The sequence below is a fragment of the Procambarus clarkii genome, chromosome 82 (genome assembly GCF_040958095.1).
Source record: "Procambarus clarkii isolate CNS0578487 chromosome 82, FALCON_Pclarkii_2.0, whole genome shotgun sequence".
NCBI lineage: Eukaryota > Metazoa > Arthropoda > Malacostraca > Decapoda > Cambaridae > Procambarus > Procambarus clarkii.
Window position 1 is genome coordinate 1,995,084 of NC_091231.1, and position 26,988 is coordinate 2,022,071.

The 26,988-nt window shown below is 41.5% G+C and overlaps 1 protein-coding gene across 4 annotated transcripts in view; it reads left to right on the forward strand.

Annotated features, from left to right (window-relative positions):
* The window catches only part of LOC123764293 (propionyl-CoA carboxylase alpha chain, mitochondrial), a 57,480-nt gene extending 30,492 nt beyond the window's left edge, over positions 1-26,988 (forward strand). For all 4 annotated transcript variants that reach the window (XM_069315790.1, XM_069315789.1, XM_069315791.1 and 1 more), the window contains exons 5-16: positions 1,475-1,713; positions 4,754-4,848; positions 6,336-6,486; positions 9,474-9,543; positions 11,078-11,226; positions 12,023-12,167; positions 13,686-13,822; positions 14,852-15,031; positions 18,023-18,159; positions 20,741-20,822; positions 23,319-23,424; positions 25,798-26,988. In XM_069315790.1, coding sequence (XP_069171891.1) covers positions 1,475-1,713; positions 4,754-4,848; positions 6,336-6,486; positions 9,474-9,543; positions 11,078-11,226; positions 12,023-12,167; positions 13,686-13,822; positions 14,852-15,031; positions 18,023-18,159; positions 20,741-20,822; positions 23,319-23,424; positions 25,798-25,913 — 1,607 coding nt within the window. In that variant the 3' untranslated portion in view covers positions 25,914-26,988. The remainder of the gene's footprint in view (positions 1-1,474; positions 1,714-4,753; positions 4,849-6,335; positions 6,487-9,473; positions 9,544-11,077; positions 11,227-12,022; positions 12,168-13,685; positions 13,823-14,851; positions 15,032-18,022; positions 18,160-20,740; positions 20,823-23,318; positions 23,425-25,797) is intronic.

Sequence of the window (26,988 nt, forward strand, 5' to 3'; positions counted from 1 at the left end):
ATTCAGGGGGTGTCCAACGTTCTGGCAGATGGCCTGTATCGGTTCATTCCCATGACACTTGTCATGCCCTTTAAGAAGACCTAGCCAAAATAAATATATGGAGCACCACTTGGCATCAGGGATCTCTTGGTCCCTGATGCCAAGTGGGACCATGGGGACCAAGTGGGATCCACTGATGCCAAGTGGGACCATGGGGACCAAGTGGGATCCACTGATGCCAAGTGGGACCATGGGGACCAAGTGGGATCCACTGATGCCAAGTGGGACCATGGGGACCAAGTGGGATCCACTGATGCCAAGTGGGACCATGGGGACCAAGTGGGATCCACTGATGCCAAGTGGGACCAGTATATGTGAATAAATGCAATGTTATGGAGTGTGGAATATGAGAAAATAAACCACACACAATCTACAAATTATGTGGAAAAAAGCTTTAAAAAAATCTGATTAAGAAAGAGAGCTAGGGTGGTTCAAGGTAGAAAATTATCACCCGAGGACTACATAAAGAACAGTGTGCGAGGAGCCTATGCTACAATTTCCAATTTCAGAATGGGTTTTAAATTCATGGTGAAATACTAAAGAAATTGTTCATGACCTTTGTGAACAATTTCACAAAGATAAGAAGCACATCAACAAACTGGGACAGGTGGAAAGACATGCCACTAAGTGGCTTCCAGAACTAAAAGGCAAGGGCTATGAAGAGAGGTTAGAGACTTTAATTAATTTAATTATTAGACTTTAAGAATTAGAGGTGACATGATAAGAGATGTACAAGTGGATGAATGGACATAACAAAGGGGATATTAATAGGGTATTAAAAGTATCAGCACAAAATAGAACATGAAATAATGGTTATAAATTGGATAAGTTTAGATTTAGGAAAGACCTGGGTAATTACTGGTTCGGTAACAGGTATGTTGAATTGTAGAACCAATTACTGCATAACATACTAGAAGTAGGATCCCTTGATTGTTTCAAGCGTAGGTTAGAGATATATGTGAATGAGATTGGGTGGATATAAATAGGAGCGGCCTCGTATGGGTCAATAGGCCCTCTGCAGTTACCTTCATTCTTATGTTCTTAAATTCTGATCCTGGTCCTTGGTAGGTGCTCATGGGTCCTCTGAGGCCTTGTGGGGAGTGACTGAGTGTGGCTCTTCCAGAAAATGCTTTGAAGAATTTTTAGTTCAGAATAGGTTATATTATATTATGCTAATAAACATAACAATTATAAAAAAAATTGTGGGAAATTTGTCAATTAACCTAAATTTTTTAATGTATTTATATTTTCATTTTTATATTATAAAATTCTTGGTCAAATGCATGCAATTTGCCCCACAAGATTTTTAATACAACAATATGGTCCATTTTGGGACAGGGTTTCAAGAAAGCATTTTTGTATAAAACTGAATCACTTTTATTCCTATTTATGTAGTTACTGTGTGCTAATGTATTATTTTATTTTTGTTCTTAAGGATATGATGGGATAGTTAAGGATGCCGAAGATTGTGTTAGAATTAGCCGGGACGTTGGATATCCGGTTATGATTAAGGCCTCGGCTGGAGGGGGAGGCAAAGGGATGAGAATCGCCTGGAATGATGAAGAGGCTAGAGAAGGCTTCAAACTCTCAACACAGGAGGCTGCATCAAGCTTTGGAGACGATAGAATTCTTGTTGAAAAATTTGTAGACAACCCCAGACATATTGAAATTCAAGTAAGATTGTATTATCATTATTTGTCCTTGCTCAAGAAAGTAATAGTGTATGGAATTGGAAATGTCAGATTTGAAATTATAATATAAAAGTTCAGTATATTTTGTTGTTCTCCAGGTAGGTTATGTAAGACTGGCAAATATTTGTTGTAAATATAGCTGGATGGATGGATGGGTGAGTTGCATTGTTGGCATGAGTAGGAGGGGATGCGAATGGTATTTTGATTGAGTTTTTTAGAAATGTGCTCCTTCAGTGGCTCCTTGGTGCTTGCTACCTGGAAAGTTCCACTCAGTTTAAGCACTGCACTGCGCACCTGGTTTCGGCAAAAACTTCATAGTGCTGTTGTCAAGGATATATTTTTGTTGTTTTTATAAATGTTCAGGTAAAGTTAATGTCAAAATGTTTACAAACTCAACCATTTTCATTTCAAAACATACAGAGTGATAAAAACAAAAAATATAGCTTAATTAAAAAAAGCACAACTCTCATTTGTACAGTGGTTAATCCATAGCAGGCCCTTGTGAGGTGTTGTAAACCTATTGGGGACCAGAAGCCAAAACTTAGCACAAACCAGAGGCACAAGGAGCAGGGAATATTAGATAACTCTAACCAAGAAAATTCTACCAGAAAGTGTGTTGAGCCAAAACAGATAATCCACTAAGTAAACAAAGCCTTGAAAATGAGTTGAGACCCCGAAACAAAGTAGCCACCTAGTCGTGAAGCAGGTCACTCATTAATTCCACCTGCATACCACTAAGGCACTTTGGCCTTTCCTCCTAAATCCTCTAGCCTTGATTATCAGTCATTTTACCTGGTGCAACAGATCATGTCACTATTACACTCTTCATTCCCACCACAACGCTCATTGAGTTCTGGTTTTTCAAAGTGTTGGCCATCCTGGACATATTTTTTGTCTGGCAGGGAACATTTGCTTATATATTTGTTCCCTATTTTGGTATTTGCTTCATGATGCATGTATATTTCTGTTGGGGAACCTCTTCGGCTCCCTGGAGCTATCGGACTGATATACACTATATTAGTCTGGGGCATCAGTCAATTGGAGTTCAGCCTACCAGAGACCACGAGTCAGAACCTGGCCCCTCAGAGAGGCAAAGGGAGCAATGGCCTATGGAATCCTCCCATGTATTTGGGGACAGTCCATGTCTGCCATCAACCAGGGTTAGGCACCCAGAAAGGTAGGCATAACAAAACAGACCCCACATGGTAAGAAAATTGCAACCGAAGACCGAACAGAGAGGCAGAACTCCCCCAAATCTAAAGAAACAAGCAAACGTCATACATGGCCGCTGTGACATTTGTCCGTGCAGCCCTCCCCCAACCGTGCCGGTTACTCACACCTCCAGTTCATAGGCTGATGCACTCTGGGGTGGTCGTTGATTCTGGTCTCGGTTTCTTGGCAGTATATGTGCCTTTATGGTGTATCCTGCTATCTGTTGTGCGGTGGCCAGGAGAAATTAGTGTACTGGGGCTGTATGCGCTTAGGGCTGCCTTCCCTAAGTGCCCTTAGAATACTACCCTTGGGTTCTAAGATTCAATTCCCTGGAGCTTTTGGGCTTCACTTCCGTAGAGGTTCTTACTGCTTGGCAGTTGCCCCGCCTTTGGGGCCAACTGGGGTTTAGTGGCCTTTGTTTGGCCTTGGGTAGGAAGTGTTGTTGTTGCTGATTTGGGAGGGGGGGGGGGCAAGGTGCTGTGTAGCACACCTACCAACATGGCAGCTGTGTTCCCTGTTCCTCCTGTAGTGGTTGTGATTTTGCAGAGTTTTTGTTTACATTTTGTTTTTGCTTGGAGGAGGTCTGCCTAGTTTGACTATTAGTCCACTTAAGGTATTTTGGTGACCCTCCTTTAGGTCCCCCATGCTTGTACACCTCTCAGGAGGTTGAGTTAAAGCCCTATTCCCTCTTGTTGACATTCTCATTTGGGCTCAACCGGCTTTGCAGCACCACTGCCTGGGCTTCCCGTAGGCTGAACCCCCTACGGGCCCTGGAAAACCCCATTGGGGCTTAGCAAATCCATGGGTGTGTCTTCCCAGTCCCATCTCACCTTGTGCGAGTTTGAAGGTTGTTCGTTGTTTCAGGGCGACGGTCACCTGTTTTGCCTCTGTCATGCTGCCTGTTGGGTCAGTGACACCAACGACCCGGCGTCTTGCGAGACGTGTTCACAGCTCGTGGTCGAGTTGATTGATGCAGTGCGGCTGCTTCCTGGGTAAGTCCCTCTTTTCACTTATCTCTGGTTATGTAGCTCCAGGGAGCCAAAGGGGTTCCCCACAGAAAACCAGCATTGAATGTAAGGAAACTCCATTTTCTGGGTGAGCTTCGAAGTCTCCTGGCAACCCTCCCTCCCTCCCTCCAGTCGGCGGTTTTTCTCATTGTCTTGATGTTTAGCACCTGAACTGGAGGCTCCCCCTTCCCCTCTTTTGGTGAGGAGAGGTATGCATGGATGAGCGGTGTGACTTCAAGATGTGACATTTGCTTGTATCTTTGGGATTGAAGGAAGTTCTGCCTCTCTGTTTGGTAGCAAAATTTTATCATGTGCAGTTTGTTCATGTGCAGCTACACCTACCTTTCTGGATGCCAGACCCTGGTCGATGACAGACATGGAGGGCTTCCAAAAACATGGTGTTTCCATAGGCCATTGCTCCTCTCTGAGGGGGCCCAGGTTCTGACTTGTGGTACCTGGTAGGCAAGAACTCCAGTCGACTGATGCCACGGTCTAACACATACATATCAGCCCGGTAAGCTCCGGGGAGCCTCTGGGGTGCCTCAGGCTCATCCAGAAAATGGCGTTTCATTCAACGCTGGTTTTTGCACTCGGGCAGGAATGACCATTTTTCTATAGCTTCTGTCCAAGGGTTAAGTGTTACGTTGCACAGAAACTGTAGCGTCAGTATGTTTCTTTTTACAATGCTCCTTTCCTTCACCTTTATATCTATTACTGTAAAGTATATATTTTGTATCATATTTTCTTGCTAAAGCTTGCTCACCTGTCATGAACTTACTACATTGCCTTGATATTTCTTCCCAGGTTTTAGGTGACAAGCACGGAAATGCCATTTACTTAAATGAACGAGAGTGCTCAATTCAGCGGCGCAACCAAAAGGTGATTGAAGAGGCACCAAGGTGAGAGCCTCTTGCTTTGCTTTGCTCTACAGTTTTTTTCAAAATTAAGCAGAGCTGAGTAATATATATTGGTTAATTGGTATTTATTACAGTTTTTCTGGGGAGCCCCTTGTTGCTCTCTATAGCTACAATGCTGATATGGTGCCAAACTACTAAGTGCCTGCCATCAGTTACGAAGTTCTTTATCTAAGTGCCGTCAGTTGTTCTCCTTACATTCAACACTGAGTTTCTATGCCATGAAATGGCTAATGACCATGCAGTATTAAGCAATTGAGCTAGATATGTAGATATGTGGTAGGCTGTGATTTTGGGTGACCTGCACTCTCATCTGGTGGCTGCTGGGTAAATTAGGGCTAGGGCTGTTTATCTCTAGTAACCTGTCATGGGTTTGTTTTTCTCATTTAATTTTCTTTTAAACAGTTGTTTGTTTTGTTTTGTCTGCTTTTCTGGTTAGTTTCCTCGAGTTTGGGTTGATCTCTGATGACCAGACTTCTCTTGCTCTTGCTTGCTTAAATGATAGTATGGATTATGAGAACTTTCAAATCCACGTATCCCATCACAATGGTTGTACTCTTCAAGTCACTTGTGTTGACCCGTCTCGAGTACTGCTCAGTACTCACTTTCCCCTTCAGAGCAGGAGAGATTGCTGAAATAGAGGGAATACAGAGAACATATACAGCACGCATAGATGCGATAAAGAACCTAAATTATTGGGATCATCTCAAAGCTCTCCAAATGTACTTGCCAGAAAGGAGACGAGAGATGCCAAATAATATACATATGGAAAATACTGGAAGGCCAGGTCCCTAATCTACACAGTAAAATAACAACGTACTGGAGTGAACGATATGGAAGAAAATGCAGAATAGAACCAGTGAAGAGCAGAGGTGCCATAGGCACAATCAGAGAACACTGTATAAACATCAAAAGTCCGTGGCTGTTCAACGTCCTCTCAGCGACTACAAGAAATATTGCCGGAACAACCGTTTTCTCTTCAAGAGAAAACTAGACTGTTTTCAAAAAGAAGTTCCGGACCAACTGGGCTGTGGTGGGTATGTGGGCCTGCGGGCCGCTCCAAGCAACAGCCTGGTGGACCAAACTCTCACAAGTCAAGCCTGGCCTCGGGCTGGGCTTGGATAGTAAAAGAACTCCCAGAACCCCATCAACCAGGTTGCTTCACGAGAGAACCACAATTTGGTTCTAACTCCCAGTAGGGTAGCATGGGTCTCAGCAGTCTAGTATGACACCATAGGCTCAGTGGTACCAGTGTACCACTGAGCCTATGGGAGTGTATAAGCCTGTCATCATTTTCACTAAATATATGGGTTAGGGTTTTTGTCCCATTATTATTATCTGCATGGTTGGGAGAGTATACTTTAATTGAGCATAAGGCCTGCACAAAAGCCAACACGCTAAGTGTCAAGTTTTGTACTGAAAAGATCTTTTATGTAAAGAATAATTTAGCTCCTATTGTTTTAATCCTTCAGCGTGTTCTTGGATGAAGGTACGCGGAAAGCCATGGGTGAGCAAGCAGTAGCTCTTGCCAAACAAATTGGATATTCTTCAGCTGGCACTGTAGAGTTCCTTGTAGACTCTAAGAAGAACTTTTATTTCTTAGAAATGAACACTCGACTTCAGGTGAGTGTTATTCTTTTTCTATGATTTCTGGATTATGAATTCGTGGTTTCTTATACAGGCATACCTCAGAATAAGAGTTTAATCCGTTCCTGGAGACGCCTCGCCTTCCGAAAACTCGCATTCCGAAGTTAATTTCCCCATAAGAAATAAAGGGAAATGAATTAATCCGTTCTTGACTACCCCAAAAACCCCACATCAAACTAAATTTTTATACCTAATTTACCTAATTCATCTAAATAAACCTACAAAACTGTGTTCCAGTTATTACTTACCTTGCTGTCGAGTGCTGTAGGCGTATGGAAGATGGTGAGGAGGGGGGAGGAGGAGAGGAGTTACTGTTTGGAAGGGGAGTCCCCTTCCATAATCACATCACATAACCCCATGCCTTGTAACACTATGGATACCACTTCTCTTTCTAAATTTTTCAAACCAGCCCCTGCTTGCCTTAAACTCTTTCTTATCTGCATCACTCGTTGCAGGGGTATTCTTTAGAAGGTCTTCGTGCAACACCCTGGCTTTCTCACAAATAATGGCCTCCGAAACACTATCACCCCTCAACTCCTTGTCGTGTATCCAAATTAATAACAACTTTTCCACTTCTTCAAGTATTTGTGGTCTTTGTGCCGTTAATGTTCTTACTCCTTTTGCCACTTTAGCACCCATAATCTTATTTTTCTTCTTAAGTATAGTGCATATTGTTGATGTGGCTTTGTTGTACTGCCTACAAAGTTCAACAACACGTGTACCGTTCTCATGCTTCCGAATGATCTCTTGTTTCTCCTCTATTGTCATCCTCACATGAGCTTTCTGGCCTTTATCCTTACCACTGGCTTTCTTGGGACCCATGGTGAGATATATAATAACAAATTGTATAGACAAATCACCAAAAATCCAACAAAACACTGAAAATCCGCGAGAAGAATTGATGTGGGGGTAGTCACTGAGCGCGAGACAATAATAAACTGAGGGGCGGAGGGGCGACGAACGCGCTAGGTCGGCTGTACGCGTATCAACAAACTCGCGTCCAAACTCGCCTCCCGAAGTAACCCTCGCCTTCTGAGACAAATTTTTGGAGTAAATACACCTCGCCTTCCGAAAACCTCGCATACAGGGACAATCGCATTCCGAGGTACCACTGTACTGTACACGTACGCATAATTTTTTTACTGCATTTATTTTTGTTGTTGTATGTGTGAAATTTGGTATTGTATGGAGGTCATATTAGACATTCAGGTTCAAGCACATTGTTACATATTTATTTGATGTAAGAGCAGAGTGCTGACAGTTATGTAGACACAGCAAGTGGAGACTAGACTTTAATAAAGAAGACTTTGCCTGTAAGGGCTTTATCATAAACAATTTTGGCTTGTACAGGCAAAATGTCATTGTAAAGTTGACTCTTCAATTGGTTTCTGAGAGGGCTCATTGTTGGAAGCTACATATACATACATGCATGCATGATAAATGCATGCATGCATGCATACATACATACATACATACATACATACATACATACATACATACATACATACATACATACATACATACATACATACATACATACATACAGCATTAAGCAAGAAAGAGAAGGATGGGCAGACTGCATTTTCTTTTTGACACAGTACCCCATAAGAGATCGTTGCATAAGCTGGAGAAACAAGTTGGAGTAAGTGCTAGGGTGCTCCAATGGATAAGGGAGTACTTAACAGGAAGCAGAGAGTTACTGTGAGGGGGTGAGACCTCAGACTGGCAGGTTGTCACCATCGGAGTCCCACAGGGTTCTGTACGCTACAGGTACAATTTTTTATACATTTTTAAAACCATTTCAGTATATAAAGTGACCTATCAAAGGTCATATTGAGCACGAAGCCTTGTGGTCGAGGTAATCATTTGTCAGGCAAAAGACTCACAGAAAAAGACTGACTATCACTTCAAGACAATCTAAATAGGGGTTTTGAAATGGTCAAAAGATTGGCAGATACAGTTTAATGCTGACAAATATAAGGTTTCGAGGCTAGGTAATGATGATAGAGTTACAAAAGATTACTTTCTTTTGTGATCTGTATCAAAGCAGATTCACCTATAACAGAAATCTGTGATACAGATCACAAAAGAAAGTAATTTGAACATTAGCAGTGGTTTATATAACTTAGATCCATTTTTAATCAATTAAAGGGCGATTTAAGTAGGATCATTGGAACACATTTGTCTCACTAATTCATTGTAAATATTTATAAATATTGCTGTTGTTTTATGCTATAATTATCCATGTGTTGGGCCTGTGTGTGGTTGCTGCATCGGATGGGCCAATAGGCCCTCTGCAGTGTCCACGTATTGTACCTCACCTCACTCCGCCATTCTCTCCTGCCTATTTATGTCCAGAACTTGACCTGTAAAACCACTCCTTCTGAAGATGTATTAATATACGAAAGTACTTAAGGAAATTCCTGTTTCAATTTTCCTCCGTGGTCTGACACTGTCATATATGTCTGTCTGTCTGTCTGTCTGTCTGTCTGTCAGAAAAACTCTTTCCCCCGTGAAGGTTTGAAATATACACATGGTAATCACTCATTTGCTGTTGTTAAAAGTGTCTCCTGTATGGCTGCCCTAAACATTCAGACAGTGGATGGTGATGTTATCATAAATGGTCCTCATTTTTTTTTATTAAGGCCTTAGAAGGAAAGTGAGGGACTCAGGATTCTTTTTCATGATGGTGGATGGTTACTTAAGGCCCTTAGGAAGCATACATGAGAGCTGTCTGTACCAGACTATTTTAAATATTTTAAATCTCTGAATCATATATTTATGATATGCACCCTCCAGGCACAAATTAGACCAAATTATATGTATATGATTTGTGCCCTCCAAGGGTTAAATTCATCTTAAATACTTTATTTTCAATCAAGCATTTTTGCCTCGTTAAAATAGTGAGTGAGAATTGATTAGGGGAGAAATCCTGTTTTTATTTAATAATAATATTCTTTCAGGTGGAACACCCCATTACTGAATGCATAACTGGTGTGGATCTTGTTCATCAGATGATACGAATAGCTAAAGGTACACTGACTAAATACGGTCTCTCATCATCCATCCTTCCTTTCTTCCTCTTCCATCCTCCCTCTACTCCTCATCTACCCCTCCCTCTATTCCTTTTCCATCCCTCCCACTACTCCACTTTCACACCTCAAATTACTAGTCTTTCTCCCCTCCCTCTACCCCCCCTCTCTACCCCTTCCTCCTCTACCCCTCATCCACCTTCCGTCTCTCATCCACTCTTCAACCCTCCTTCTCTCATCCACTCTTCAACCCTCCTTCTCTCATCCCCTCTTAAATCCTCCTTCTCTCATCCCCTCTTAAACCCTCATTGTACCTTTCTTCCACCCTTCCTCTTAACCGAACTTCAACCTTCCCGCTTCCACCCTCCGTCTACTCTTCTTCCACTCCATCCGTCTAATCCACTGATCACAGACATCACCAGGTGTATAGCATCTCGTAGGAAAATAGAATAAAGCGATTAACATTAGAACGTTGTGTTAAATAGAAAATAAACACCACACTGGTCCACGTGGGAGCTAGTGCCATGAGGCACATGTCTACATATGTTTACATATGTATAGTTAATATATTTGGACCATAGTGAACAGTGAAGTGCAATACTACACACATAAAAGTTGAAATTGTAGGAAAGTTGCTATGTGGAAAATTGGAAATGTATAATAGTGTGTCAGAATGAGGCAACACTAGAATGTGTGTAATGTCTGTTCAATACTGTGACCATGAAGTGAATGCATACAAAATGAGGTCACTGGGAATAACAGGTAAAAGGATGATGGATACTCAATTTCCTGTCAAACAGAACACAAAGAGTAATAGTCAACCAAATAAAATCGAGTCTTAAGCACAGTTAAAAGCTCTGTACCTCAGGGTACAGTCCTTGCACCACTGCTTTTCCTTATTCTCATATCAGATAGACAGAAATATAAGTCACAGCTTCATATCATCCTTTGCAACTGACACAAAAATCAGCATGAAAATAACCTCTGCTAAATACATTGAAAAACTACAAGCAGATGTTTATAAAGATTTTGACTGGGCAGTAATAAATAACATGATGTTGAACAGTGCTAAATTCCAGGTTCCTAGGTATGGTAAAACTGAAGACCTTAAACAAAATACTGGGTACAGAACAAAATCAAATCTGACTATGGTCGGAAAGCAACATGTTAAGGATCTGTGAATAATGATGTCTGACGACCTAACGCTTAGGGAGTATAACCAAGCAAATACAGCGCCAGCTGTATTACCTCCTCCTCCACCCACTTCCACCTTCCTCCTCACCACCCCTCACACCCTTCCACCCTCCCTTTTCCTGTATACTTTGCACCTTTTTTCTTGTTAGAGAACCCTATAAGTCGATTTCATAATTTACTTTTCTATTTTGTTGGCAGTTGATTGAATCAGAGTTAATTTCAACTTTCACTTTCTCCAAAAGTCTTAGTGTCAGTAAACTGGAAATTGTCTCCTGCAGAATTAATTTATATATATCATATATTTTGAGTAAATACACATTTAATGGTATTATGACTTTCAGGACATCCTCTGCGAATCTCACAAAAAGATATCCTGATACGTGGCTGGGCTATCGAGAGTCGAGTGTATGCTGAGGATCCTTTTAAAAGCTTCGGCTTGCCTTCTATTGGTCGTCTCTCAAAATACCAAGAGCCTCTTCATTTGCCGAAAGTAAGCATCTTGAAGGTTTTACAATTTTTTTTTATAAACAGTAGTTCAGTATTAGTAAAACATTATAGAACTTGTGGTGGGTTCATTTAACCACTATGCTGCTCGCCTTCCAAATACGGCACCCCCCTCCCCTTGTGCACACGAAATAAATTTTTGATGTTTTTCGGTGTTGTTTTTCGCGTTTTTTGACATCAAGCCTAAGAACTGCAGATTGGGTCGCCGGCACAAGGGTCTGGGGCTCCCCCTTTCCCCTCCTGGGGAAGGGGGGGTCGCTCAGACAGCGGCGCGGCAACATAATGATATCATGCCAGTTTGCTTATTTTCGTTTGGGGAGTTCTGTCCACTCGTTCGGCTTTCGGTAGCACAAGTTTCGCCAGAATAGGGTTTTCTGGGTGCCTGTACCGGTCCGGTTGATGGCAGATATAGAATGCTCCCAACCACAGGGGGGGGGGGGGGGTTCTATAGGCCATTGCTCCTCGTGCCTCTCTGAGGGAGGGGCCCAGGTTCTGGCTCGTGATCCCCGGTAGGCAAGACCTCCAAGCACATTGATGCTAGAAAGTTATACATATCCATTCAGCCTGGAGAGATCCGGGGAGCCTCCGGGACTCACCCAGAAACTGGTGTTTCATTATATTCAATGCTGGTTTTTATTCTGGTGTAATTTACATAAAAGACTAAAGCCTTGAAACTATCCATATGTTTTTCCCACTTATCTTGAATAACTTTATACAATGTTCTGACATGCATGGATGTGCCATTGTGTTCACAATGTTAATGTTCGTTAACTTTTTTTCAGGTGCGATGTGATAGTGGCGTTGAAGAAGGAAGTGAAATTAGTATATACTATGATCCTATGATTTGCAAACTGGTATGTTATGGGAATAATAGAGAAGAAGCAATTGAAAACAGCATAAATGCTTTAGATGCTTATGTTATTAGAGGTATGGGTTAATTTGTTTTTACACCTTTACTCTTTTTAATTACCTAAGAGATTTATTGATTGATAATGATAATTTAACAAAAATTACTGTCTCCACTCGATTATCCGGACTATATGGGAAGGATCTCCAGCCGTGTAATCACGTTTTCCGGATAAGAGTACTTTTTCACCTCTGAGTCCAAAAGTGACCATTTCCAACTATTTTTATACTACAAACAACATAATTTGAATTGCCTTGCCACATATAGTTATTAAATATTCAACTAGAAACATCACCTTTCCTTGTTGTTGTTGTTGTTTGTCTTCTTGATTGATGCCACACATCTTGAAGTTAAGAATTCTTGACAATTTACATAACCTATATTAACACAACACTAAAATTAACACTTAAAATTACTGTACAGTTCATTAAGCAAAGTTAGTTTTGACTGCCAGCTGCTGAAGCCTCACTGGTTGAAGGCACCTGGGTTGCCTGTGAGGCCTCACTGGTTGAAAGCGCTTGGCTTGCCTGTGACTCCTCACTGGTTGAAGGTGCTTGGCTTGCCTGTGACTCCTCACTGGTTGAAGGTGCTTGGCTTGCCTGTGATGCCTCACTGGTTGAAGGTGCTTGGCTTGGTTTTCTTACCATACAAGAATCAAGTTTAACTTGTCTTCTGTGTTCATTGGTCTGTTGTATGATCAATGGTTTGCCTCAGGTACATATTGTAAGTAATTTTTTCTAAGTTTGTGATAACAGACAGTGATAAAATATTAAAAGCAAGCAGAGTTATTATTAGTAACATAATTTACCGTAATAATTTGGCTTGTTTTCAATATTTTATTATTATTAGCAACGATTTTTGTGCCTAGCGAATTTTCCAAGTATACTCGTCCGGCTCCCTAGCCTACGGCTTTCTGTCTCGCATCCGTAATATGGCCGCATTATATGCAGGGCACTTTTTTTATATTTAAAAATAAAAAATCACATCTTATACTCCGGCAAATACGGTAATTAAGGAAGTGACCGAGCAACAACAGGAATCGGTAAGATCTCAACTTTAATCTTTCAGCAAAGAGCCAACACAGAGTGTATTACAGAACAACCAAAATAATCCAACAAACCACAAACGTGGAACTTGCCAATATTATGCATGGGATGAATGTAAATATGGGCAATAAGAACAAATGGAACATGCAAATATAATCACCCAAGAAATTGCAGAAAAGTAATTTTCAACTTTCATTTGCCTGTCAGCCATTTGCAATGAGTGAATGACACAAAACCATAGCACTGCGATGGTGTACCACAACTGGGTGCGCTGCCCTGGTGGCCTGATGTGGCAACACAAAACATCACATCTAGGAATGCAAGTTTCACATCCTGTATAGCAATTCTCTTGCCCAAAATATAAGCAGCTGCACCGCTGATCTGATCTAATTATTTTTTGGTTGTGGACTATATTTCAGGAATGTAATGAACTGAAATATAGCTGGAAATTGTGTCCAACTTTCATGTATAAATAATAATTTCTTTCCCCAGGTGTAACACATAACATCCCTCTTCTGCGAGATATATTGACAGAAGATCATTTTATATCAGGAGATATTTCAACGAACTATTTGCCCCAAGTCTATCCTGAAGGTTTTAAGGGAAGGCAGCTAACTCCGAGGGAGCAGGTAGGTTGTAGCTTTGTGATATGTAAATACTCAGGGTTGTTACAAATGCTTATTTCCTTGTGGATGGTACGACATTTTGAAAACTTGGTTGCTCTCTGGCAAAAGAATTTTTGAAATGTCATAAAAACATGCATGTTTTCTAGAATTTCATCTAGAATTTCCAGATATTGTAATACAGTATATTAAGGAACACATTCCCTTTCCCTTTGTCCTTCAATCCCCTTTTCTCTAATGAATTTGTTGCCTTGTTTTTATGTACCTTTTCACTAGCTTTCCAGTCCCTAACACTTTGTAGAAACAAAATTTATTCTTCATTTCTATTACCATTTAGACATTTTGCCTCATTGAGGTTCATTTTCAGCTTTTCTCTGTCTTCCTTTGAGAGGTCTTGTCTTATTGACCAAAGTTTGCCATCTTCATCACTGCAATTTCCTGGCATTTCTAAGCACTTTCGTCTGGGTGTTCACTTCTAGGTGTTAAACTTCTCGGTGTTACAGCAGTCATGCATTGCCTTCAGTGTCATTAATCACTGATTGCCAAATTAAGCATTGAGGTTACTGTTGCTGATGGTATAAAGAATAATATAGTAAATAAGAAAACATGAAGCTCCATGACTGAAATGAGGAAGTAGAGGAGAGTGCTTGCATTTTTAAGAATATTTCATATTGTTTGTATTATGAGAGATGAAATAAATGTTTAAGAATACAACCTTACAACTATAGTCGAGCATGGCCCCAGGCCGGGCTTGGATAGTAGAACTCCTGAACCCCTCTCCAGGTATGCTCCAGGTATTCCTGGTACAGTATAGAAGACTAGGGATACTTCCCTTGACTGTCTGCAGCAGCCACATACTGTATATATTTTATATATACAGTATGCACTGTAGTTAAAATGAATCTTTCTGTTTTAAACGTTTTAAACTTTTATGTTTGTAAATTTTTCTGTAATATGTGTGTGCAAATATTTTAGAGTCAAATGCTATCATCTTCATTTAAATATTTAAAATATTTAAAAAACTTTATTTTCCAGATTGATCTGACTGCACTGCTGGCATCAATACATCTGAAGAACATGCTAAGATCCTGCAACTTTGTTAATGAAACAAAGATTAGAAGCAGCAGTAAGATACCAGCTACGTGGAACCTTGTAATTAAGTTTGGCAATCAAGAAGTACCATGCTTGGTTAAAGTCGTTGATGGGAATTTCAAGGTTCGTTATTTGTGTGTAATATACTGTACTCCAATTACATATTGTCCAGTATGCTGTAAGTTGATACTGTATTAAGCATTCTTGTCATGAGTATGACAATTATAGAAGCTCTCTCTTATCTCTGACTTGTGGGTGGCATGAGTGTGTTATGGTTCTGGTGACCTAACTGCCTCCAACAAATAAACCTTCTCCATAACTAACTAAAGTTAGCTTTGTTAATGGTTATGATATTAATTCATGAGACTCTGAATAAGGCACTGGATCACTAATCCAGTACATATACAGTATATTTAACTCATATCATAATGAACTCTGCTGATTTTGAAAGATAAATTGACAACATGCCCATGCACTCGGCCCCTGGTCCATACTCATATAATTCTATATTTATAAAGAAAGCAGGCAAAGTGCCAGTAGCACAAACACTCAAGTGTAGTGGGGAAAAAAGCTTGGACACATGGGAGATACCAGAAGCACTTAAATCAGCAGATATAGCTCCCCCTACACAAGGGAGGGAGCAAAGCATTGGCTAAGAACTACAGACCAGTTGCACTATTGTCCCACATAAACGTTTTTGAGAGAGTGATCAGGAGTAAGATCTCCAGTTTTATAAAGATCATTGACCTCCAAAACTCAGGTCAACATTGATTTAAAGCACGAAGATCATGCCTTTCACAGCTACTCAACCACTATGACAAAATCACTGATGCATTAGAAGAAAAACTGAATGCAGATGTGGTATACATGGACTTTGCAAAGGCATTTGCTAAATGTGACTATGGAGTGATAACCCACAAAATGAGGTCAGTGGGAATAACAGGTAAAGTAAGATAATGGATATTAAATTTTGTCAAACTAAATGCAGAGAGTAGTCAACAAAATAAAATAGTCCAAGCACAGTTAATAGCTCTGTACCTGAGGGCACAGTCCTTACACCACTGGTTTTCCTTATTCTTATATCAGATATAAGCAAAAGTACAAGTTGCAGCTTCATGTCATTTTCTGTGGGGAGCCCCATCAGATCCCTGAAGCTGTCACCACTGATTGTCATACTACTTAGGAGTCATAAGTCGTGAAGTTCTTTTTGCCTACCAGAGACCGTGAGGTAGAACGTGGTCCCCTCAGAGAGGCACAGGGAGCGATGACCCATGAGCACTTTACATTTAAAGTTTATTATCTTTGCCATCATTCAGGGAAGCACCCAGAAAGGCAAATCAAAACAAACTACTACTTGGTTTAAAGACTAGACCACAGCCCTCAAAATGCAAAAGATCTGTCCCAACAATAAAGCAAATATCTAAGACCTATCAAGCCAGCCCCCTGCTAGTTAGCTCCACCTCCCTCTTCAATGGGGAGAGGAGGGAGCCGGTCCGGGTCAGCCAGGCCGATGCCGCTCAGTTCTTTATTGATGTCCGTGCCTGGTAGTCAAATGTCGCTCTGGCTTCAATCTCCCATTTTGAGTGGTGTTTTTGCCTTTTAGGCTGTTCCTTCATGAGTGTGCATGTAAGCCAGGAGTTGAGTGTACTGAAGCTGCATGTGCTCAGAGTTGTCTTCCCTAAGAGCTCTGTAAGTACTACCCTTGCACAGTCAGGGTTGCCTTCCCTGAGACATTTGGGAGACAATCTGTCAGAGGGCTTCCTCACTTAGGATGGTCCTCACCCCAGGGGGTAAGCTGGGGAGTCTTAGGCTTTCCATCTTGCCTTGGGTTTGGGAGTTTTTTTGTTTTTTTTTTTGCTGGGGGGGATGCATTGTGATCGGTGCTGCCTGCTCTTCAGGTAGCACTTACGCACTCTGATGTTTGTCCCTGGCTGCTGGTTTGCAGCAGTTTAGTCTTGGGGATTTTCGTTTTCAGTTTTGCTTGTGTTGTTTTCACTTGCCATTTTGCTTGGAGGTTCAGCCTTTTGCCTAATTAGGCATGTCAGGGTGTGTGTGATTGAACCCCATTGCTACCCCCAAGGCTTTTCCTTTGGCTTCAGGTGATCTAGTTGCCTGCATCGACAGGGTTTACCAGTGTAGCGGGTTTACCAGTGTAGCGTAGCTGACTCCAGTGCTTGGGCTGCCTGCTGGGCTCATTCACCCTGCAAGCCCTGGAAAACCCTCACGGACTTGGTTGTGCTATAGATACCTCTTCTGATACCGCTCTTGTTTTGTGCGAATTTGTGGGTTGTTTGTTGCCTGTGCCACTGGGTGATGTTCATGCATTCTATCTCTGCCATGCTGCTTGTTGGGTTGGTGACACCTGTGACCCCGAGTCATTTGGGACTGGTTCCCCAATGGGCTCCATCTCACTCCGAGGGTAGAAATAGCATATGCTACTCTATCCTTTTGAAATGTACTGTATTTCATTACTTCAATAAACTTGCTTGAACTTGAACCATCTCACTCATTTCTCGATGGACGTTCTGAGGTATTAAGCAGCGGTCACTTTGCATCACAGGTTTACTGTTTTGCAGCAGGCCAGGTTGTGTGCCCAGTTGGTTGCCTGGATCTGTCCCACTTGGGTTTTAGGGACTTGGATTTGGGGGTGTTGTCACTTCGACTATGGTTCCGTCCACACCCCATCTTCCTTCCCCAGTGGGCATGGTTTGCCCATCTCCTTCCCACCTGCTTTGGCTGGAGAAACTGAGGAGCCTTATGTGATTCCTCAGTGTCCTTTACCTCATTGAGGAGGCAAGATTCTGATACCTGCTCCCAGTAGGTCATGATAGGATCAGAGGATGCCTGGTGTATTGGATTTGGCTCTTGGGTACCAGTGCTAGCTCTAGAGAGCCACTGAAGAGCCGCTGAAATAAGAAACTGCCATCTTCAAGACAAATTAGATTCAGAAAGCTTCTGGTTGTCTTTATTTTTTTATGGAAGAAGGTTCTGTTAGTGAAGTGCATCATTTATTATGATAGAAGAAATTATTTATCAATTAGTTTAGTATGGAAGTAGCATGTTTTCTGCTTTGAGTGTAATAAATGATTAAAATACTGCATGTAATCTTTCCAGGTAGCTGTGAACGGAGTGACTGTAACAGTAAATGGCAGATTTAATTTGGCATCTCCACTTATTGAAGCAAATATTGATGGAACTCAGGAAACTGTGCAGCTCATTAAACTGGGATCAGCAGGGGAAATCAGGATTAGGTAATTTAAGTAAATTTTTTTTATTTACAAATTCACAATTCTCGGTATTTGTGCAAGGATGATTTCCAGCCTTTGTGGAAACATTTAACTCAACCAATTTCAAATTTAAATGTTCTTGATATGATCTCTGCAAAAAATAAAATTGTTAAATATAACAATCTTTAATGTATTGAAGGAAGCATTCTCTGTCTAGAGCCCCTTCGGCTTCCTGGAGCTTACTGGCCTGATATGTATACACTAGACCATGGCAACAAGCTTCCTCTTCAGATTTTTCAGGGTTCAGTGCCATGGCACCTACCCATGGGTCGGGGAGCTTCGTGCTCTCCTCCGGCGCAGGGGGTTTCTGCACTTTTGATCCTGGTAGTCGATTTGTTCGTTTGCAGCTGCCTCCTTCTTTTCTAGCGAAGAATGAGACTGCTGCTTTCCAGAGGGGTCCTTGGGTTGTTGTTGATTGGTTTGTTCGGCTGAGGGTGCATCACGTGTTGTGTCCGGGTTGCAGCTCATCGCCGTTACTTGCGCGCCACGGCCTTGGTGGCCGGGGACTTGAGGTTATCTTGAGATGATTTCGGGGCCTTAGTGTCCCTGCGGCCCGGTCCTCGACCAGGCCTCCACCCCCAGGAAGCAGCCCGTGACAGCTGACTAACACCCAGGTACCTATTTTGCTGCTAGGTAACAGGGGCATAGGGTGAAAGAAACTCTGCCCATTGTTTCTCGCCGGCACCTGGGATTGAACCCGGGATCACAGGATCACAAGTCCAGCGTGCTGTCCGCTCGGCCGACCGGACGTGCTTTGGGTTGACCCAATTTCACTTATTCCCTCTTCCAGGGCACGGGTCTCCCAGGTTGTCTTCAGAGTTATTCAGTCCAGCCAACCTGCTGTCTATCACCGTGCCCACGATATTCGCGGCTTTGACTGCTGTTTTTGGTAACATGTCTCTGGCTGACACTCGGGCACGGGACTTTCGGAGGTCGAAAAGGGTTATCTTGAGGTTATCTTGAGATGATTTCGGGACTTTTTTATAGTGTCCCCGCGGCCCAATCCTCGACCAGGCCTCCACCCCCAGGAAGCAGCCCGTGACAGCTGACTAACACCCAGGTACCTATTTTACTGCTAGGTAACAGGGGGCATAGGGTGAAAGAAACTCTGCCCATTGTTTCTCGCCGGCGCCTGGGATCGAACCCAGGACCACAGGATCACAAGTCCAGCGTGCTGTCCGCTCGGCCGACCGGCTCCCTCATGCTGGGTTTCACGACACGTGCATGCTCCCTCAGGGTTCTGCCACATGCTACCTCGTTACCGTTCCTGGCCCTTCTCAAGGGTGTGTGTTGCCTTGGGTCGCAGGTGTCTCGACTTCACATCGAGGAGCAAACGGCCGCCTCTCGGGTGAATCCCTCTTTCCTTTATCTTTGGTGATTTAGCTCCGGGAAGCCGAAGGGGCTCTCCACAGAAAACCAGTGTTGAATATAATGAAACACCATTTTCTAAATGAGACTCGGATGCCCTCCCTGAGACTCTCCCTCCCTCTGGTCAGCGGTTTTTCACATTTTTTATATTCAGCCTCTGAACTGAGGTTGAATAGCCGGTGCGAGGGGTCTGGGGCTCCCTCTTTCCCCTCCTGGGGAGGGGTAAGTTGTGCAGACAGCGGCGTTGCGGCTGTGATGACATCATGCTTGTTTGCTTGTTTTCTGATTGGGAAGTTCTGCTTGCTAGTTCAGCTTTCGGTGTGCAATTTTTGCCAGGAGTAGTTTGTTTTAGAATTCCTACCTTTCTGGGTGCCTGACCTGGTAGATGGCAGACATAGACTGCTTCCAACCACACGGGGGTGTCTATATGCTATTGCTTCTCTTGCCACTCTGAGGGGGGCCAGGTTCTGGCTCGTGGTCCCCAATAGGCTAGAACTTCAATCGAATTGACTTTTGCCACAATCTAATATACATATCAGCCCAGTAAGCTCTGGGGGAGCCTCCGGGACTTACCCAGAAAATGGCGTTTCATTACATTCAATGCTGGTTTTTCAAAGACATATTGATTGGGAAGAGTGAACCAAGAATCGTATAATGCCAAGATAATAAAATTAAGAGGGTTTGGCAGTCTAACAGGGTACTGGCGGTCTGATATTTAATCAATGTTCCTGGTTCCAGTCAGTTGTTTATTGCTTTGGGCTGTGTCTCCCAGCCTGGATTTCCCTCTTCATTCTAATGCCTGCTCAAAATTCAGTACCAATGAGTTTAATGCTAGTTTGAGTGAATCCCTTGTTCTGTGACTCATTTACGAAATTGTTTGGCAGTTTTGTGCCTTTATTTTCTGTGAAACGTCTTGTTGTCTGAAAGCTTTGCTGACTTCCTGGAGGCTTTTTCCAGTGGGTGGCGAATTGTCACTCACTCCCAGTGCCTCTGTGAGGAAGGTGAAATTCTTGTTCTTGTCCCCAGTAGGCCAAACAGAACCTTCGTGACAGATGTGACTTTTAGCTTGGAGCAATCTCAGCAAGATAGTTTCAGGGACCCACTGGGGCTCCTCCAGAAAGAGGCATTTCATTACTTTCAAAGCTGAGTTTCTTATATCTGCATTTCTGATATACAGGTACAGAGGAACAGCATTCCAGAGCCAGGTTCTGTCTAAGGATGTACACCAGTACATGTCTCTCATACCTGAGAAACCTAAGGTAGGTGACTTTTGCACTTTCACTAGAATAAGGTGAATGTTGTGTGTAGGAAGCCTAAGGTAGGTGACTTGTTTTCTTACAATAGAATTAGGTGAATGTTTTGAAGAAGTAAGATAATAAAAAAAGTGGACATATCAATTGTCTGACAATTGAAGATATCAATTGTCAGAATTAAATAAATCTTCATGGTAAGGTTTTGAAGAAAATGTTACAAGTAATTTTGATCAATTTGAAACATGATAGCAAATATGTACATATAATAGATATACAGTACTGTTTAACAAAGTTTGAATAATGTTTGCTTAATGTTTAAGAAGTTAACCCTGAGACAGTGGTTATCATCAATTATTGATTTACAAGGTAATGCAGTTATCATATGAAGATTTACAGAATTATTTTCTGGGTTTTACATGTATGATGCAAATGTGGATGTAATAGGTCTATGTAGATGTAATAGTTTAACTTGACCCAAGAACAAAATCCTGCTATCATTTCATGGTACAAATGCAGTTATCGTCATTAATGTTACTAGAGGAGTGCAGTCATCATCATATGATGATTTAAACAATTATTGTCTGGGTTTTACATGTATGATGAAAATATGGACATAAGCCGATTGTGAATGTAAATAAGGAAAAACAAGTGATAAAACGATGTTAAACATCGGATGATAAAACAGGAAGCATCATGCTTGTTGCTCATTTCTGTTTGGGAAATTCTATCTATTTGTTCAGTTTTTTGTAGCAATTTTCATCAGAATAGGGATTTGTTTTGGAATGCCTACCTTTCTGGGTGCCTGACCCGCTCGATGGCAGACATAGAATACTTCCAACCACATGGGGGTTTCTATAGGCCATTGCTCCTCGTGCCTCTGTGAGGGGACCAGGTTCTGGCTCATGGTCCCTGGTAGGCCCACAGAATTCCATACACATGACTGATGCCAAAGTCTGACATTAGCATATCAGTCTGGATAGCTCCGGGGAGCCTCCGGGACTCATCCAGAAAATGGCGTTTCATTACATTCAATGCTAGTTTTTTGTGCTATACTCTACTATGCTAATTTTCAATTTGCAAATCTTTTTAGAGGCTTTGAACATTTATTTCATAAAAATATTTAGCCTTGATCTTCATGTGTCTAAGGTTAAAATTTCCTAGGTGCTTACAGGTGTTGCACTGACAGAGTTGCTTTCCCTGGTGGGTTTGGGTGTCCATTCTTGAGAAGCTGGTGTCTGTCACAAAGAGGATCGCAAAGATACTGTGAGATTAGCCCAAGAGTATGCAAGCAAATTTCAGAATTGTGTTTTATATATATATATGACTGGTAAATTGTTAATGAAACAGTTCATGACATTACGGAAACCAAAATTGGAATATGCAACCATTTTGTGGTATCCATATATCAAGAGGCACATCAATAAACTAGAAATGGTGCAGAGACATGTTACTAAATTTCTTCTTGAACTAAAAAAAACAAAAAAATATATAAATAGAGGCTAGAGGCACTAAATGATTCCTGGAAGATAAAAGAAGAAGAAGAAAGAGGTAATATGATCATCACTTACAAAAATAGTGACAGGAATTGACTCTGATGTTTCCACACCTGTTTTGTTTCCCTTGTGTTTTTGTTGTTTGTTGAGACAGCATTGAATGTAATGAAAGGCCTTTTTCTAGTGGGTCCTCAGTGGCTCCCTGGACCCTCCCTTTTCCTTTCCATTGTGTCTGTTCTTTCCCCTTCAATTTTGTTTTGTTTTTTCATTGACTCAAGACTGGCTGTGGGTTCGGGGTGATTGTTCAAGCCTGAAGCTAACAGCACTGGCTCCTAGTAGCTGTCAGCTGCTGCTACAGGAAGTATGGCTTAACTACTGGGTTGCTCATTTTCTGAGTTGTTTTGATTACCATATAGATGTCTGTATTGGTTTCTCCTTTATATGTCAAATGATGTAACAGTAGAATTATATTTCACTGATTCTACCTTTCTGATGGCATTTTCCTCACTTAAAGTGATCTTTAAGGGCCTTATGTGATTCAAATTGGGTGGAGCTAAGAAGGCAGTAAGCAAAAGGGAGCCACTGAGGACCCACCTGAAAGTAGCATTTCATTACACTAGGCTGGTTATTTAATTAGTATGGTTCACACTATAGCTCTATTATTGGGAATAAGAAGCCTGTTGTTTTTATCAAGGTTACCCTAGGTCAACTGTTGATGTTTCCTGGGATACAACCCATAACAGATGTCTAACTCCTGGATGCCTATCTACTACATAAGGTGAAAGGGAACCTAAATGCTTCTATTCCAATGTGGGAATTGAATATGGGAGATTTAGGCTGTGACCCAACTGTGCTTGCTACAACACCAAAGGTTATATTATAGTACAGTATTCTGAAATTCTATCTTGTTCTCTTCTCAAACCAGGAATAATCGTTTGTAAAGTATTCACATTTTAACCTTTACATTTTTTATAGATTTGTTACTAATGTTGATATCTCTCTATTATAGATTGACCAGAGCAAACAAGTTCTGTCACCAATGCCAGGACTGGTAAAATCAATTGCTTGTGCTCCAGGAAATATGGTGGCTGAAGGTCAGGAAGTTTGTGTCATTGGTGAGCATCAATTTATTTTTCACTTTATTTCTATTAGCCGACTGCTTTACTTATTTAATAGCCAAGGAAATATACAGACTTTACATATAAATATGAAGGTACTGCTTTTTAACACTTTCCCCTGGCCCAGCAAGCTACCTGCATTGCACCATAAGGTAGGCGGGGCATTGCCGGTGAGCACACAACCCAATGTTAAACTCTTTCACTGACACTGTTTACACTTATTAACCACTGCACTGAGCAACGCACCTTGAGGCTCTCGGCGGGTGGTGTGCAATGCGCCTCAGGGAAGGAGATGTACTGTCAGTAGTAGATCTAGTATTCACCAGGAAAGAAGAAGAGATATTTGACATCCAGTACCTTCCTTCCTTGGGAAAGAATGATCACATCCTGTTAGACATGTGCTTTAAGATATCAGCTAGAAAAAAATGGGGACATTGAAAAAGTTGATAAACTCGGTTTAAGGAGAGGTCACTATGGGGAACTTCAAATTTTTTTTGTTTTTCCCTCCTTTTCCTGCTAGGGTGGCTTCATTACAAGATTTTCTCTCCATTCACATTGTGTTGGTCTTATTTTGCTCCTATGGAGGGTCCCATGGAAAATTTTGCAGGACCCTGAACCATTTGGTGAAGGCTTATGCTCTCCCCTACTGTATTGAAAAGCCTTTTCCTTGAGCACTTCTCCTCTCACTCTGACTTCACTGCTCTGTTCACTAATGTATCTAAGTCTGCCAGTGGTGTTGGCTACTCCATTGTTTTTTTCTGACTGAATGTATATTTCCTGCCTATCCCAGGAGACCAGTATCTTCATAGCAGAACCTTATGCAATTTTCTCTGATCTTCATTAGTTTCTTTCTCTACATCAACATTCCTCATCGCTCTGGAGTCTTTTAACCTACATCTTGTGGTAGTTGAAATATAGTACTAGCTGTTTCTTATCTATGGCAAATAAGATGGATAAATTTTGCTGGGTTTCTAGCTATATCGGAGTTTCCTTGAATGAACGAGTCCTTTGAATTCCTCCTTAGCAGTGGCAGACGCCACCTCTAAGGAGGCCATTTATGTTTAGCGCATTTCCTGGAAAGGGATTCCCTATTTGGATTTCTACCTGATTATTCATGCTGTAATCCGTAATTGTTGGCAGGATCGTTGGGCTGATATTCCAGGTAATAAACTGTGTGCTTTTAAATGTGATATTTCCCCTAAGCCTTCCTCCTGCCACCTTAATAGGTGATAGGAAACAGCTTTGGCTAGTTTGCGTATTGGCCATGTGCGCCTGACTCATGGTCACTTAACACTTTAACTGCACCAGTTCTGGCTCGGCATGCCACCTCAAAGTTGCCTTGGCACGCGCACTCGCCGCCAAACAAAGGTCCAAGTCGCCCATGAGCACTCTGTCACACTTCAATGCTTATACTCTTTCCAGTTTTCTGACCTTATTATTCGTGCTACATTGTTAATTTTAATATCAAATTGTTGGCAATAGAATAGCGTGCATTCTAAAACGAGTCTGCTAATAAACTGACAATAATGGAATTTTTACAAATATTTGAATTATGGACAGCGTTAACGTCCTCTGCATGTATTGATTTAAGCACTGCAATAATGTTATCATGAAGCCAAAGTGTTAATGGAACAACATCCTGTTCTATTTTGTCCAAACTGCATTGTCCCACTTACAGTTGTGCACCTTCATTGTTAATTGCCCCAATTTTCAGAATGTTCAAGTGTCTTGCTTTTCTAATGCCCCTTGATGTCGCCTGTCTCTTGTTAGAATCCCTGCTAAATTTGATATCTTTGATATCATTTACATTATGTTCTTTTGTTCTCGTATTGACATCTTGAGTGATATTTAGCACATTTTGAATATCTTATGATACAGATGGTGCTACATAGTCTTCTTGGCTTGGCACCATTTTTGATAATTACCTCCCTCCCTCAATTGGAAATGGGGATATCTTCCTTGAGAGGAACTGCATGGAAATATACCATTGGTAGGTACTGGGTGTACCTCCTTTAAATAGGGGTTGGGGGATATGTCCCTCGATCATCTGTGAACCAAGCATATCTAGTTACGCTGTGTATAGAAAATATAATTGCCATTTATTGATCTTCTATTTTGTTAATCTCACTGTTTGGGAATTTTAGTGCTTTGCATTAATGCAAATGGAATAAAACAAGAGCTTTCTTATGCAGGTCTTTAATATCCCATCTGTTGTATCAAGGTATTATTTGTGGTTAAAGATTTCCATTTCTTTTCATATACAAATATGTATAGTGCTTACTATGTGTGTGCTTTATGAAAGTAAGTAATTATCTGAAGGCACTAAGCCAAGTGTTATAAAAAAATCAATATCTTCCTTTTCTCCAACAGAGGCTATGAAGATGCAGAATTCTCTTACCATAGCAGCAAGTGGAAAGGTGAAAGCAGTCTATGTGAAGGAGGGAGAAACAGTGGAAGAAGAACAGGTCTTAGTAGAGCTTGAGTGAACAGATATATTAGATGCAGATATATATTTTGTGAACAATTATAGTAATGAGTTATTAGGAGACATTGCCAGAAACACTTTAAGATGGAAAATGCAAGTGTGACTTTTGAAAGGGGGTTTTTAAACCGTGTAGCTTGAAGGAAATCATTTTATTCTGTGGAAAGCCCTGCTGGCTCCCTGAAGCTATCCTATTTGGGGTCATCAGTCACAGATTTCTTGTTGCCTACCAGGGACCAGCGCCAGAACCTGGCCTCCACAGAGAGACGCAGGAAGCAACCACAACCTCGCCTTTGGTTGTTCAAGCCCTTGGGGTCAAGCGGGGGTCTTTGGCTTTCTGCTTTGCCTCGGGTAGGGCAGGGGTTTATCGGCTGGTGGGGCTCACTGCAGCTGGCGCAGTCTGATCAACCACTGCGCTGTGCAGCTTTAAAATATGACAAACCCTTGGTGGGCCAAAAATAAATTCCTTGCTAAATTTTTTTTCATTCCAAAATTGTTAAATACCCTCCCCTGGCCACATATACAGTATGTTGAAAATATTGTACAAATGTACTTACTTTGGCAACAATGGTGTCCAGGGCCCAGATTCATGAAGCAGTTATGCAAGCACTTACGAACCTGTACATCTTTTCTCAATCTTTGGCGTTATTTTTTTTACAATTAAAACAGTTAATAAGCTCCGAAGCACCAGGAGGCTGTTTATAACAATAACAACAATTGATTGGGAAGTTTTCATCTTTGTAAACTGTTTAATAAATGTAACCAAAGCCGTCAAATATTGAGGAAAGATGTACACGTTCGTAAGTGCTTGCGTAACTGTTGCGTGAATCTGGCCCAGAAAATGGGGTGTGTGGCATCACGGTCGCGCATCAGATTCAGCAAGTGCTAGTTTCTACAAATATTTTTATGTTCATTTTTTCTGCACAATTACAAATGCATTTCTTTTGTTTCATCTGGCTTATCCTATGTATATTGCACATGTTTACAGTAGATGCAGTAGAATCCAGATGAACATCCGTACTGTTCAAAGGAACTGTTACATGTACAGGTACTGTATTAAAAATGTGTCCACAAACATT